The sequence below is a fragment of the Sorex araneus genome, chromosome 1, assembly GCF_027595985.1.
Source record: "Sorex araneus isolate mSorAra2 chromosome 1, mSorAra2.pri, whole genome shotgun sequence".
In the NCBI taxonomy this organism is placed as follows: Eukaryota; Metazoa; Chordata; class Mammalia; order Eulipotyphla; family Soricidae; genus Sorex; species Sorex araneus.
The window spans coordinates 139544410-139559017 of record NC_073302.1 but is presented as its reverse complement, the minus strand read 5'-3'; the positions used below and the strand labels follow the sequence as shown (position 1 = coordinate 139559017).

The following is a 14608-nucleotide window of genomic DNA, read 5'->3' as shown; positions in this document are numbered from 1 at the left end:
GGAATTTTTTTGTGTGAGATTTATTTCAATGCTGAGAAAACTTATTTCAGTTTTAGTTGTCCAAGAGTTGATTACCTATCTTTCTTTAAATCGGTTTTTTTTTCTATTACATCCAGATTTTAAAATATGCATGTTGCTGGTATTTGAATTTTGCTCACCATTTCTTGGCTTAATTTTTTTAAAAGGAACCATAGAGAGTGGTAAAGGAAATCCTATGGTCCTTCTGGCATTCATCTTTCAGCTTTTAGACAGAGCAAATCTGATATGTTGTGTAATGGTTTTGATTAACATCTCAAAGAATCTAAATACAGGACATTTTATACTAGTCATCCTTTTTTAAAAATAGGATACTACTAAAAACATTAATAAGAACATTTAATGGAGGACAAATACAAATATATTTGATCTTATGTGTTCTGAAGTTAATTAGACACCTAATGCAGTATTTATTTGCAATATTTATTTTATCTTTTAATGCTGATATTTACCAAGTGTATAATGCATGTCTAAGCAATTTTTAACAAAAGGTTAGGGAAGCAGGGAAAAAAATATTTTTTTTTCTTAGTTTGACCATTATTATCTTTATCATATACTGCAAAGGTACATAAAAAGTCCAGTAATAAGTGAAAGCAGAGGGGTTAAGTTCAATACTTAAATTTTGCTTCATTTTTAATTTAATTTTCCTTAAACAGTCATAAATGTTAAATCTATTTTGGAAACAATTTTAAAAGACAAAATAACTGTATTTAACTCAGCTATTTTTCCACTTCCCTTCATGATTTAATTGTTGCACATAAGTTATTCTGATGCATAATGAGAACAAAGGATTTGAAACCACTCTGAAATCCTCCCCTTTTTTCTTTTAAATATAAAATCTGTATATTATTTCAGGATATTTAGTAAAAAAAAAGCTCATCAGAAAATTTTTTGAAATCATGTTAAAAGTTATATAACTGCTTTGTCATATTGGTCTTTTTGCAACTAATTCTTTTGAAAGGCGGTTCTATGTAAAAATTTCTTAAATCTGTACATTGAAAAATGACAGTGCTCTGGACAAAAATATATCTTACTACTTTTTCTAATCATATATATCTCTTATGGTAATCTGTGTCTTAATAAACGATAAGTAATTATTTTAAAATGAGAGGAATACCACTTTTACCTGAAATTATTGCCAAATATTTTCATTGGTTATTATACTTATTAAAATTTTTTCTTATAACTTAATTGACTATGGAAGATGTCTTTAAGAAATCATCCACACCCTTTCCCTTGGGGACAACATAGATTGCTTATTGAAATGCTATCTTTCCTCATCATTTCAAAAGAAAATTTTGGCATTCTTTGGACATCTCAAGCCATGTAGAAAGATAGATGTGTAATGAAGGGTTTCTTTACCCCATACTGCTAGTCTTTGAACAAAGGCAGAGGAATGGAATGGAAAAAAAATGTTAATGATGCAAAAATAATAACTTACTAGATGTTACAAAAGATTCCATTCACTGGCATTTTTGACCTTAGATATATATAAATCGTATAAGCAAAGTGCTGGAAAACCACATTTTATATTCTTCCAGATAAGTGGTGTATCTTAAAGCAATTTTTTAAAAAAATGTTAGGAAGGCAGGAAAATAAGCTTTTTTTTTTTTTATATGACCATCGCTATCATTAACATATACTGCAAAGGTACATAAAATACCTAGTAGTACTTGTGTAGTTTATCCACAGGTGTCAGACCTTTTTTCTGCTTGGTCATAAGGCTTTGCATTCCATGTATCTGAAAGCTTACATCTGATAATTTAATGAATGTGGAGAAACTGGGTCACTGTTAGATCACCATGTGGCCTTTTGAATTGTACTCCCACCACCCAGGTTGCATTGTTTTTAGATACGTTGAGAAATGTATTGGAGGTACATGGATAACAGTGGCTCTGGAGAGTTGGAGTGACTAAAAGCTTTGCCCATTTTTTCCTTTTATTAAAAAAGATTTTGTTTTATAGTCAGTTCCTAATAGCAACTTTTAGATCCATAGCATTGACAATTTCAGGTCAAAGAATTAATTTCAGTAAATATATATATTCCAACATTTCACTCTCTCCTTTTTGATGGTCTCAAAGATAGTTTTTTATTTATTTAAGGATAAACATCAACTGTTAAGGATTTTCATTACCTTGTATCTTAATAGAGTCTGTTTTTGTTTTTTGTTTTTTTTAAGGTGACCACTTTTTGTTGTTTTTTTTTTGTTTGTTTGTTTGGGGTCCACACCCAGTAATGCTCAGGGCTTACTCCTGGTTCTGCACTCAGGAATTACTTCTGGAAATGCTCAGAGGACCGTATGGGATGTTGGGGACAGTACGAGGGGCAGCCATGTTCAAAGCAAACTCCCTGCCCACTGTACTATCAGTCTGGCCCATGACCATTTTTTATATATATATTAAAAAAAAATCCTAAATAATGTTGAGCATTGAGAGGAGGAGATAGACTTTTAGATAAGTAATTTTCTTGGGAATGATCGTCAAGTCTCTATGTGTTTGTCCTGAAATTATAAAAACCAGCCATCATCATGAGAGAGCCCAGGGAAATAGGAGATAGAAATGCTTCAGTAACGTTGAGTACCTACTGTGTGTCAGGCTAAATATGAGACACTTCCTTTTGCTCATTTAGTTATCTAACTTTACTTAAGAAAATAAAGCCATACATAAGGTGTACAGAAAATATCTTGAGCTCTGTTGTGAATGTCTTCATGAATATTCTTAAAAGGCCTCAAATTGTATTTCTCCCTAATATGGGTCATAGCAAGATGTGGTGAGTAGGAAAGCAAACACATTTCGTTTTATATAGTACATGATATGGATTTCTAAAATGTACATATGGGAGAGGTGGGGTGATAATGCAGCGGGTTGCAGGAAACTGTTCAGCCATCTTTTATTGCTTTTTCTCAGTATTTATGTTGATAAATTTTTTGTTTATGTTTTTGGGCTACACCCAGTGATACTTAGGGCTTTCTCCTGCCTTGCTCCTGACTCTAGTGCTCAGGAATCATCCTGATAGGCTCAGGGAACCATATGTGGTGCTGGGCAATCTAACACGGGTTGTTAGATTGCATGCAAGGCAAGTGCCCTACCTGCTGTACGATTACTCCAGGCCCTTTATACCTTACGTAGGGGACTAGTAAAATTATCTTGTTATTACACTTTGTATTAATTATGCAAAGAAGAAAAAAGTTTTAGACTTCCACAAGCTAAATGTTGAATTAAAATTACATTTCAACTATTACAAAATGATAAGCTCACTACTCTTCAGACTAAATGAGAATTTATGATAAAATTCAAAATTCTAAATACTAGGGTCACTTGTGACTGTTTTCAAGTGTTTAAGACCAGTTACTTACGTAAAGAAAAAAAATCTGTTTAAGGAAATTACTAAGATAATGTTATGCTTTTTTGGATTGTGTGTGTGGATCAGAAGAGGACATCTTAGGAAGCCGTAAATGGAGGGAAAACATGAGGTCTTTCAGAAGTCCAGTGGTGTTCAGGACTTATTCATGATCACTTCTGGTGGGACTTGGGGGACCATGTAGGATGCTGGGAATCAAACCCAGGTCAGCCAAATGCAAGATCTATTGTACTATCTATCGAGCCCCCCTACATCTTTTAGAATTTTGAATTTTGGTAAAGCCGTTTGGAGGTGGTAGTTTAATTCTGATCTTTCTTTGGATAGTCACAATAGTATCAGTAAATGTGAAGTAAATGAGGTAGAGTACTATTGAGGTAACATGGCTGACAAATAGTGTTAATATATATGATACAGGTATTCAGTGTTGTTGTGGGCTGGAGCGATAGCACAGCGGGTAGGGTGTTTGCCTTGAAAGACGCCGACCTGGGTTCGATTCCTCTCAGAGAGCCTGGCAGCTACTGAGAGTATCTCACCCGCACAGCAGAGCCTGGCAAGCTACCCGTGGCGTATTCGATTTGCCAAAAACAGTAACAACAGATCTCACAATGAAGATGTTACTGGTGCCCACTCAAGCAAATCGATGATCAACAGGATGACAGTGACAGTGGTCATAGGCATTCAGTGTTGTTCTATCATGCCCACCACCAAAATACCAATATTTCTCCTCCATTGTCCCAGATGAAGTAGGGTATTTAAAATTTATCTGCTTTATATTTATATAATTTAGAGATGTAGTAAACTATGTGGATACCAAGAACCAATGTTATATGCCCTAGCTTGGAATAAACTTTTAATGAAATAGTACATTTTACTAGTCATATTTTTTTTTCCCTATTTCTGAAAAACTACTTAAAAAAAAAAAACAACTATGAATTAAATCTATGCCCCGTGTGCATGTCTGTGTGTGTATAGACATAGATACAAATAAAGATATGTTTCTGCACATGACAGATTGACTGATTGAAAAATGTCATATTTTAAAATCTGGCAGCACTTTTGTTTTCCTATAATTTTTTTTCTTTTCTAGCACTAATAAAGTACCTTAATTTTTTTTTAAATTTTCCTTTTCCTTGAATATCCATGAGTGTCTCAATCTCTGATACTCAGTGTTGTAACTATTAGCCACATGTGACTATTTACATTTAAATTAATTAAAATTAAATAAGATTTGAAGTTTAGTTTCTTATTTGCACTGATACTTTTCAAGGGCTTAATTGTCACAGGTGACTAGTAGCTACTGAATTGTCGAGGCAATTAAAAAGCCCTGGGATGTATATTTTCAATATTTAAAGGTATACTTATATTATCTCAGTTAAATGTTCCTCTTCAATTATTCAATTCTGTCTTTCTGTTTTTCAGTTTAAAAGGATGCTTAATCGGGAGCTCACCCATCTCTCTGAAATGAGTCGATCTGGAAATCAAGTGTCAGAATTTATCTCAAACACATTCTTAGGTAAGAATAGCAAAGTGCATTTAAAATGTTTCATTCATTTTTAACATTCATTTCATGTTTAAAAAAATGTTAATTTTTTGAGGTAGACTGGTATACTAGCTATTGTTCTCATTCATCATGTTAATATATTGAGCCACCAAGCCTTCAAATCTAAGATGATAGAATTCCTTTTTTTATCTTTCAATTTTATTTGGGATTTGGGGATTGTCTGAGTTAAAGTTGTATGTATCCAGTTTTTTTTGTTTTGTATTGTTTTTTTCTTTTTGGGTCACACCCAGTGATGCTCAGGGGTTACTCCTGGCTCTGCACTCAGGAATTACCCCTGGCGGTGCTCAGGGGACCATATGGGATGCTGGGAAACAAACCTGGGTCAGCCAGCTGTATAGGTAAATCTGTGTCTGCATTCAACGAATCCTTGTCAAATTTGATCCATAATAGATAGATGCTATATTTTGAATGATTCATTAGATAGACGTGGTCCCTGCCCTAAGAAGATTGATTAATCTGGTAGATGAAACTTGCTAACGATAACACAAAAGTATATTGTGCTCAGACTCATGTAACTGCCACCCCCACATTCCAAAAAATTGCAATAAGTGATTAACATGAACATAGCCTTGATTTGGATTTACTTTCAAAGTGAAATTTTTGTAATATCAAATTAGCATGCTCACTAAGTATACGTTTGATGAACATATTCTACAACATCCGGATGAGTTTGTGGAGCTCACTCTTTGAAATAATGGGTAATTTTACTGAAATGGCTTTTGTTTGAAAAGAACAGCTATTGTGAATCTGATATTTACTCACCAGATAATGGAGAATCCTCACGGCTCCCTTGTTATCTCATATCATTCATCCCACAACAAGCAAAGAAAATACAAAATAACAGAAACTATCCTAGTATATCCCATTTCAGTAAACAGCTAGGTTCACACATTCATGTTTTTATAATTTGTGTGTAAAATTTCTACTGTTTCAAAGTATGTTTTGAAAGTGGACTTTTTAGTAGATAAGAAAACAGTTTTTAAGCCATTGAGTCTCAAATAGGAATAGAGTTGATGAATTGTAGAAAATAACCAATGTGCATTATTGTTTTATCAAGTCTTGGAAAACACTCATTTAGGGTACTGCTGAAGAGGTAACCACTGGATCTTTAGGCATTAACTTTGTGTTGGATGGCCTCATACTAAGTCATTTTAAATCATAAATATTCAACTTTTCTAAAAGGAGTCTTAGTTAAGCGTTTTCTGTAATATATAGTGACCAATTATAATATGACTAGTTGTGTGTGGGGCAGGTATGTGACTTCAGCAGTTGAGCCCTGGGTTTCAAGCCCCATACACTCTACTGTAGGGTATGGCCTCCGTATCTACAGAAATAAAATACTAAGTCCAGTGCTACATGTTACCATTTATTTTTATAAAAAGGGCCAAAGTGATAGTACAGTGGGTAGGGCATTTGTCTTGCACATGGCTTACCTGGGTTTGATCCCTGGCACACCATGTTCCCCTGAGCCTGCCAGAAGTAAGCCTCGAGCACAGATGGTTGTGGCCCCCAAATTTAAAAAAATCAAATAATTAATTACAATTATTTCTAAGACCTGTTTGTACCAGTAATACGTAATTATAAAATATTTTCTTAATTTTTTAGATAAGCAACATGAAGTGGAAATTCCCACTCCTACTCAAAAGGAGAAGGAAAAAAAGAAAAGGCCAATGTCTCAGATCAGCGGGGTGAAGAAGTTGATGCACAGCTCAAGCTTGACTAATTCAAGCATCCCAAGGTTTGGGGTTAAAACAGAACAAGAAGATGTCCTTGCCAAGGTGAGAGTATTTCAAGGATTGTGATCATAAATAGTCAGAGGTGCCTTTTAATGGCCCCTTATTCTTTTAAATATATGGGCATGTTCAGTAATTTGTGGGTTGTTTGGTGGTTGTTTATTTTGCTTTTGAAAATGTGAAAACATTTCTAAATTTTTGGATTTCGGCTTTATTAATATGTGGAGTTAGACAGATAGCTTCAGTTGATGTATGCATTCTTTATTTTTGCCTGGGTGTTATACTGTTTGACCTTAAAGAGCCAATACTATTACATCTTCTGGATGAATAGATTTTATCATTGAAGAAATGCTTTGAAGTTGATATCAGCACCTGTAAATATGTTTTCAAAATATGTTTTCATAACCTTAAATACTAGTACCCTTCAGTTTTTAGTGCATTCAGTGTATTTACATAAAGTTTACCTCAACTTTTTACAATGAATGCCTCTTTAAAAATCTAACAGTCTTTGTAAAAGTGGGTGAATTTTAAATGACTTTTCTTTCATGCCACGTCTATTTTTTTTTTTAACTTCAGGAACTAGAAGATGTGAACAAATGGGGTCTTCATGTTTTCAGAATAGCAGAGTTATCTGGTAACCGACCTTTGACTGTTATCATGCACACCATTTTCCAGGTAACCTGATTTACCTTATTTATCTATCTTTAAAAAAAATTTGGTGACAAAATGTCTAGTCTGTGTATGGTGTTATTTTGCATGTAATTTTGTGTACATGGTACAGGGGACCAACCTTTATTGTGTATGTATTTAAATCTTTTTAACTACTCATCTTTTAATTTCAATTTTTCCCCTTATTTGCCCCTTTACCAGGAGATTTAGAAGATTTTTTTAAATTATCTAGATGATTATATATCTAGATGGTTACTTTCTTTTTCTTATTTGTCCCTTTATCAGAGAATCTGGAAGGTTGAAGTGTGGGTGAAAAGCAAATAAATCAACTTTTTTTTTTTTAAATGAAAAACATGATTTAGGAAAATTGAAGGACTTCATTAAAGTAATACTTTATATAATCATTCACATGGTCCTGCCTCCCATAGGGAAAGAAATGCTAACTAAAAATTTAATAAGGTCCCTGCTGAGTAACTTAGGATGTATTTTCTTTATCATTGTTTCCTGTATTACTCTCTTCTCTATAAAGCATCTGTTACTTGCTTTTGCTCTAGCTTCAGGTTAGGATTCAAATAAGAAATTGAGTCTTCTTACTTATGTTCTATGAACAGGCAGCTCTGTCCCTAGAGAGTATATTGTGTTCCAGATGAGCCAATGGCACTGCATGGCTTTTCTGATCACAGGACACAAAACAGTTTTTACAGTTGTGACTCATTTCTGACACCTTACATTTTGGGTAAAGCACCATTGAACTCCAGAGAACACCTAGACTTGTTCTTTTCCTGAAGTCTTTGGATCTTCTCAAAGTTTTCATTTCCCTGAGTAGACATTGGTAGAGTGCTCTTTTCCATTTTATAAGTTGCACTGAGTTTGAATTTTTTTTTTCCCCACACACTGAAAAATCTTGCTGTAGAAGGACAAAGCCTGAAGTAGATTAATTTTTTTTCTTACAGGAACGGGATTTATTAAAAACATTTAAAATTCCAGTAGACACTTTAATTACATACCTGATGACCTTGGAAGACCATTACCATGCAGATGTAGCCTACCACAACAATATCCACGCTGCAGATGTAGTCCAGTCAACACACGTGCTGTTGTCTACACCTGCTCTGGAGGTAAACTGGATTTCCACACCTTCAAGAACACCAGCTTGTTACTTATAAAGATCTCTTAATCTTTTATACTAAAGAATGGATAGTGCAGAAAGGAACTGACGTCATTGTAAATATGTTGGTAACGAAAGAACAGTTGAGTCTAATTTTTATCACAAATTCAACAATTCATTGGTTTATGAAACTGCTGCTGTGAAATGATTGAGTAGGCCACCCATAAAGCACATCTGGTTCATTCCATCTTGTTAGTTGGGTTTTTTCTTTTTTTTTTTTTTTAAGTCTGGTTAATTTTGCATTCATAGTTCAAGGGGTGATTATTATTTACAAAATATAGCCAGCGTATTTTTTATAGATCTATTAGAAATATATCTTCAGTTTTATCAAGTCTTAAACATTTTTCCATTAGATGTATATTAAGATAGTTTGTTTTCCTAATCTGTTGAAGAAAAGATTCTTTTTTGCTCTTTTGTTAATTTATTTATTCTATACCTTAGATTTTTTGTTGTTGTTGTATGTTTTTCCCCCCTTCTGGTAAAACTTGATTTCCTCACTTGAAAGAGTGGTTCTCAACTGGGACTGATTCCTTGTCCAATTTCCTCCCTCCGCCCACCCTCCAGGGACATTGGTACTATGTGGAAACATTTTTGACTATTACAGTTGGGAGTATACGTTCCTGGCATCTCATGGGAAGAAGCCAGATTCTTACCAAAAAATCTTAAGAAGCACAGGATAGTCTCATAGATTATCTATCTTAAGATGTCAGTTCTGGGGTGGGAGTGATAGTACAATGGGTAGGATGCTAGCCTTGCATGGCCAACCTGGGTTCAGTCCCCAGGATCCCATATGGTCCCTGTGCCCTAAAGGAGTAATTCCTGAGCACAGAGCCAGGTAACCCCTGAGCAGGCTGGATGTGGTCCAAAACCAAAACTCCCAAAATGTCAGTTCTTCTGATGTTTTAAAAGCATTGGCTTAAGAGAAAGAAAAGAGTTGCATCTTTAACACTTAAGATAGCTGTTTTCTCTAGAAAGGAATTTCATATAATCCCTTTGTAATTTTGCTTTAAAAATGAACCAGTGAAAAAGACTTAGTCATGAGTTCTAGGTAGATAAAAATATTTTCTTTATAAGAGTTCATGAGTAGCTTAGTTTTCTGAAAGTCTTCCTTTTTGAAACATTATGTATGGACATAGAATTTGAATAGTTTATGTAGTTTACATCAAATTCTAGGAAGTAATTTCCCATTTGCTTGCACCTTAATTTCATAGAATAGCAGTGTGATCTGTGTTGTCTATTGTTGCAGGCTGTGTTTACAGATTTAGAAATTCTCGCAGCAATTTTTGCCAGTGCAATACATGACGTAGATCATCCTGGTGTGTCAAATCAGTTTCTGATCAATACAAGTAAGTGGAATTCATTTATTTTTGTAGAATCAATTTTCCTTTGTGTATTTTCTTTTAAATTTGGTATGTTCACAGAACTTTGCCATGAGTATTTTCACCGTATTAGCTAATTGTTTGTGAAGCAGTTTCTATTTAAAAAAGAAAATAAATGGTTTGAGTTGACAGTTTCATGTTTTATAAATCTTTATATTTTATAAATATTAGCCCTCATAATATCTAAACTGTGGATGATGGAAACTGTGTATATAAACTTGATAGAATATACAGTAATAAAACCTAATAAAAATTTTGGAGCCAGAGTGAAAGGAGAGTGGGTAGAGCATTTGCCTTGCACATGGCTGACTTGGGTTCAATCCCCTCAATCCCCAGCATCCCATATGGTCCTCCAAGCACTGCCAGGAGCAATTCCTGAGTGAAGAGTCAGGTGTAATCCCTGAGCATCCTGGATGTGACCCCAAAAGCAAAATAAATAAATAAATAAACAAAGATAAAAAAAAAAAAATTAACATTTCTGTTTGCAAATCCTCTAGTGAGCATAGTTTACCAGCTAATGGAGGCTTGAGCTAGGAATCAATCAGTACAGCCTATGTGCTAGGGTTCGCCCTGGGTTTAGTCCCTAAGACCATATGTCTTTTCTCCAAACCTGTCAGCACTACCAGGTTTGGTCCTGATAGCCCCTGAGCAGTTGTGGTCCCTATATTTAAAAAAGATAAATAAATAAAGAGGTGGGAAGCAGAGAGATAGTAGAGCAGGTAAGGCACTTGCAGACAGCTAACTCAGATTTGATACACAGGACCACATATAGCCCTGAGTGCAGAGCCAGGAGTAAGTCTAGAGCATGGCTGGGAGTGACCCAAAAACCAAAACCAAACAAAAAACAATAAATATGTCCTGTCCTCCCTTTTTTTTTTCCTTTTAGACTATGAGTTACATACTAGCTTTCTCATCCCCTGTAGAAATATACTTTACCATTTATTACTTGTACTTCACTCCAGTCAGATTTAAAGCAAACTTAAATGTAACTTTGCTTCAAGAGATTTAACTCATATTTGTGATCATTTATTGCTATTTTTTACTTTTCTGTTTCTTAATAATCTCTGGCTGACTCTCTAGTGACTCAGATGTATAGGAGAATTAGGAAAGTCATGGATCCCCTGAGATGCATGGTTAGTCAACTACAGAAGTTTGGTTTATGAACTTAGTCATTTAGGATAAGAGAAGATTATATTTCATGTTGCTGCTTCATCATTAGAACCTGTAGTGGAGTACATTCACAATTCATCAAAGCATTACTGACTATTAATAAATATTAATACATGAGCTACAACTGCATGATTTTACATTCTATCCCCTGTGAGGGTTGACTCTCATTTCCAGGAAGAGCAGTAAAGTATTGTTTGTTGGTACTTTTGATTAACCTGACTTGATTCATTACTTTAACATTTAAGAATGTCTGATTGTTTCTAATTTTGCAGATTTTTAACAAATACACATGTTTTGTTTCAGTTTAATTTTTGCTTTTAAGAAAGTTGTATATTGGGGCTGAAGAGATAGTACCATGGGTAGGGCACTTGCCTTGTATACAGCTGAACCCAGGTTCAACCCCTGGCACCCCATGATACCTCAAGGTGTGGTCCAAAACATACAGAGAAAAAAGACAGATACAGTGGAATATGATCAAAGTCTAATGGGTAGTACAAAATATTTGCAAGAGACAGTGAGCAGTTCTGTCTTTGGTAATCACGGTATGCTTCATAAAAGAGATGACTTAATAACCTTGAAGATGAGGGACTTTCAATAGAAATGTTTCATAAACTCTCCTCTCTTCCCCTCCACTTCTGTACCAAGAGCAGAGTCTGGTTACTTCTGCACTTCCAAGGAACGTATTGAAATTAACATCTGTACAAAAAAAATCTGCTCAGGAGCTGCAGAATTTTATTTCTCCATTATAGATGTGATCTCGTGCCTTTAATCCTAAAGAGGAACAGAAAGCTAAATGACTATCCTGAGTTTTTTTTTTAATTGCTTAAAAGTATTCGTTGATCTAAAAGTCAAGAGTCACTGCTCTTTTCTAGATAATAGCACTAGAGATCGGAGAGGCAGTGGAAGCCAACCAGTTGAATAAAAGATTGTTTTGTGGCCTTTCTAGCCAGTCTGTACTTCTCTTAAATGTCAAGCCCTAACTACTTTTCTTTCCAAGGCCTGCTGGCCCAGAGCTCTAGCTCTTGGATATACCCTCCTGCAAGTAAGGTCATCTTGTTGAAAAGAATTCACTTTTTAAAGTAGCACCTTTGTATTCTTTTGGAAGGTTCTGTAGCCTTAATTACCTTTATATTTCTTTATGGATATATAAACCAGTCCAGGTTTTTATAATCTACCAGTTTTTCTATTAATTCACCTATCTGCATATTTCACAATCACGAAATCCCATTAATCATCGATTTCTCGAGCGGGCTAATAACCTCTCCATTCGTCCTTTCCCTGAGATCTTAGAAGTCTATCTCGACTCATGTAGCACTGGAGGCTCTTTCAGGGTCAGGGGAATGAGATCCAGCTTGTTACTGGATTTAGCATATGAATACACCATGGGAAGCTTGCAAGGCTGTCCCATGTGGGCAGGAAACTCTCAGAAGCTTGCCAGTTTCTCCCAGAGGGAGAAGTAGGTTACAAGATGTCTCTTCTGGGAGCTCGCTTTTAAGTCTCTGGATGTTGGTCGTTGATGGGATTACACACACCTGGGTTCCTCTTCTGGTAGCTCCATGCGTGAGGCCCATCCGAACATGTGTAGAGGGGCCTCGAGCATGGCTGTGGCTAGGTTCCGGTGGTCTTCGGCTGCCCGCCGGGAGCTCTGCTCGGGGTGGGGAGGGAAGCTGGAGCCCATCCCCTCCAAGGGGCCCTGGGGAAGACAGCCAGGCGTGTGGGCAAGAGACTCTCTGCATCACTCTCTTCTGGGAGCTCGCTTTTAAGTCTCTGGATGTTGCATATTTACTCTTCTTAAGTAACTCCAATTTATCCAATTAGAAATTATTTCACTTCAGTGTATGTTTATTTAATTATTCTATGATGGAAATACCATTGTGTTAAATCCCATATTGTTTTTTGTTTTTGCATGTTTACTTATAGATAAAAGTTCAGTTTAGAGGCTATAGAAATCTATAATACCCATACTTAACTAGATGCTACCTTTACAGATTTTCAAATTTCTGAATAACTTTCTCCATTTTTGAATAACAAATTCCTTATATTAAAAAAAAAAACACTGTTGGAGTTGGAGAAATAGTACAGGAAGTAAGATGCTTGCAAAGCCAAAAATAAATAAAATGAATCAAGAAAAGCACTAATGTGATCCTGGATGGGGGAGTGTAGGGGGATACCTAGATCACCTTTGACCCCTGAGTATAAGGAGGAGTGGTCAGAGAAGGAAAGAAATCAAGAGAGGAAGTTAAGATGATAAAGGATAGTAATAGGGGAGGTGGAGTCAAGGGCCTTGAATATATCGGTAATATTGGGGGAGTGGCATAGCTTTATATCCAGACCACTGAGTCAACAACACTGAAACATGAGATCCAAACTCTAACAAACAAACAATCTTTGTAATGTGACTGTCAGCACCTCAGCAGGCTGGAAGGGTGGAAGGGAACATTGGAATTGCTGGTGGAGGGAAGCTGACGTTGGTGGTGGGATTGATCCTCACACATTGTTATGTCTAAACCTCAGCTATTAATAGCTTTGTAAGTCATGCTTTTTTAAATAAAATAAAATTTTGGTTTTGTTTTTGTTTTGGGATTACACCCTCAGGTGCTCAGGACTTGCTCCTGGCTCTGCACTCAGGTATCACTCCTGGCATGCTCAGAGGATTATACAGGATGCCACAGATCAAACCTTGGTTGGTCATGTGTGCAAGGCAAACACCCTCCCCGTTGTACTATCTCTCTGACCCCTGGGGGAAAAAAAAAGTTAAAGAACAGTTGGTCTCTGAGTATGAAGAATAAGATGGATTTAGAATATTACTAATCTGCCTTTTCTTTTAAGACTCTGAACTTGCCTTGATGTACAATGATTCTTCTGTCTTGGAAAACCATCATTTGGCTGTGGGCTTTAAGTTGCTTCAGGAAGAAAACTGTGACATTTTCCAGAACTTGACCAAAAAGCAAAGACAATCATTGAGGAAAATGGTCATTGATATCGTAAGTAGCTGATAAACACACAAAAAAGAGAATTATAGCACAGGTTGTTTTCTAGAAAAAAGAGATAGGTATCAGATATCGAAGTTTTCTGTTGCAGAACACCTCATTGCTTTGTAGTGTTGGAGAGGTTGCCCCTGCTGCTGGCAGTGAGGCTCTGGAACAGGCCATCTAGTTCCAGCAGTTGGATTTACAAGGAGTGGCTAGCTTACACGCAGTCGTTCCAGTTTTGTTTTCTGAACTCCTCCAGTTTTCTGGTAGGCAAGGTAACTGACAGAAAAGCAGAGGGTGCTGGCCAGAGCTTGAATAGATTTTCTTTGCTTTCAGAAATGGCCAGTCTCCCCAGTAGGCTAGGCTGCTTTAAAACACCTAGGACTATAACTCTTTTCTCTCTGCACAGTACTCACAGTGATTATGAGGCATAGGAATATCTCTAGTTATTACCGACTTAACTGTTAAGCCATGTACATACAAAGGTCAGAACTACCTGTCTTGCCTAAGCTGAAAATTGACTGAAAATCTCTGTTTCTGAAGTATTTTGTAAGCAACCT

General features: G+C 35.8%; 1 protein-coding gene across 6 annotated transcripts in view; it reads left to right on the top strand.

Moving 5' to 3' along the window:
• PDE4D (phosphodiesterase 4D) overlaps positions 1-14608 on the top strand; it is a 764958-nt gene that overhangs the window by 742365 nt on the left and 7985 nt on the right. For all 6 annotated transcript variants that reach the window (XM_004608453.2, XM_004608458.3, XM_004608457.2 and 3 more), the window contains 6 exons: positions 4816-4909; positions 6563-6735; positions 7267-7365; positions 8313-8477; positions 9774-9873; positions 13906-14060. In XM_004608453.2, coding sequence (XP_004608510.1) covers positions 4816-4909; positions 6563-6735; positions 7267-7365; positions 8313-8477; positions 9774-9873; positions 13906-14060 — 786 coding nt within the window. The remainder of the gene's footprint in view (positions 1-4815; positions 4910-6562; positions 6736-7266; positions 7366-8312; positions 8478-9773; positions 9874-13905; positions 14061-14608) is intronic.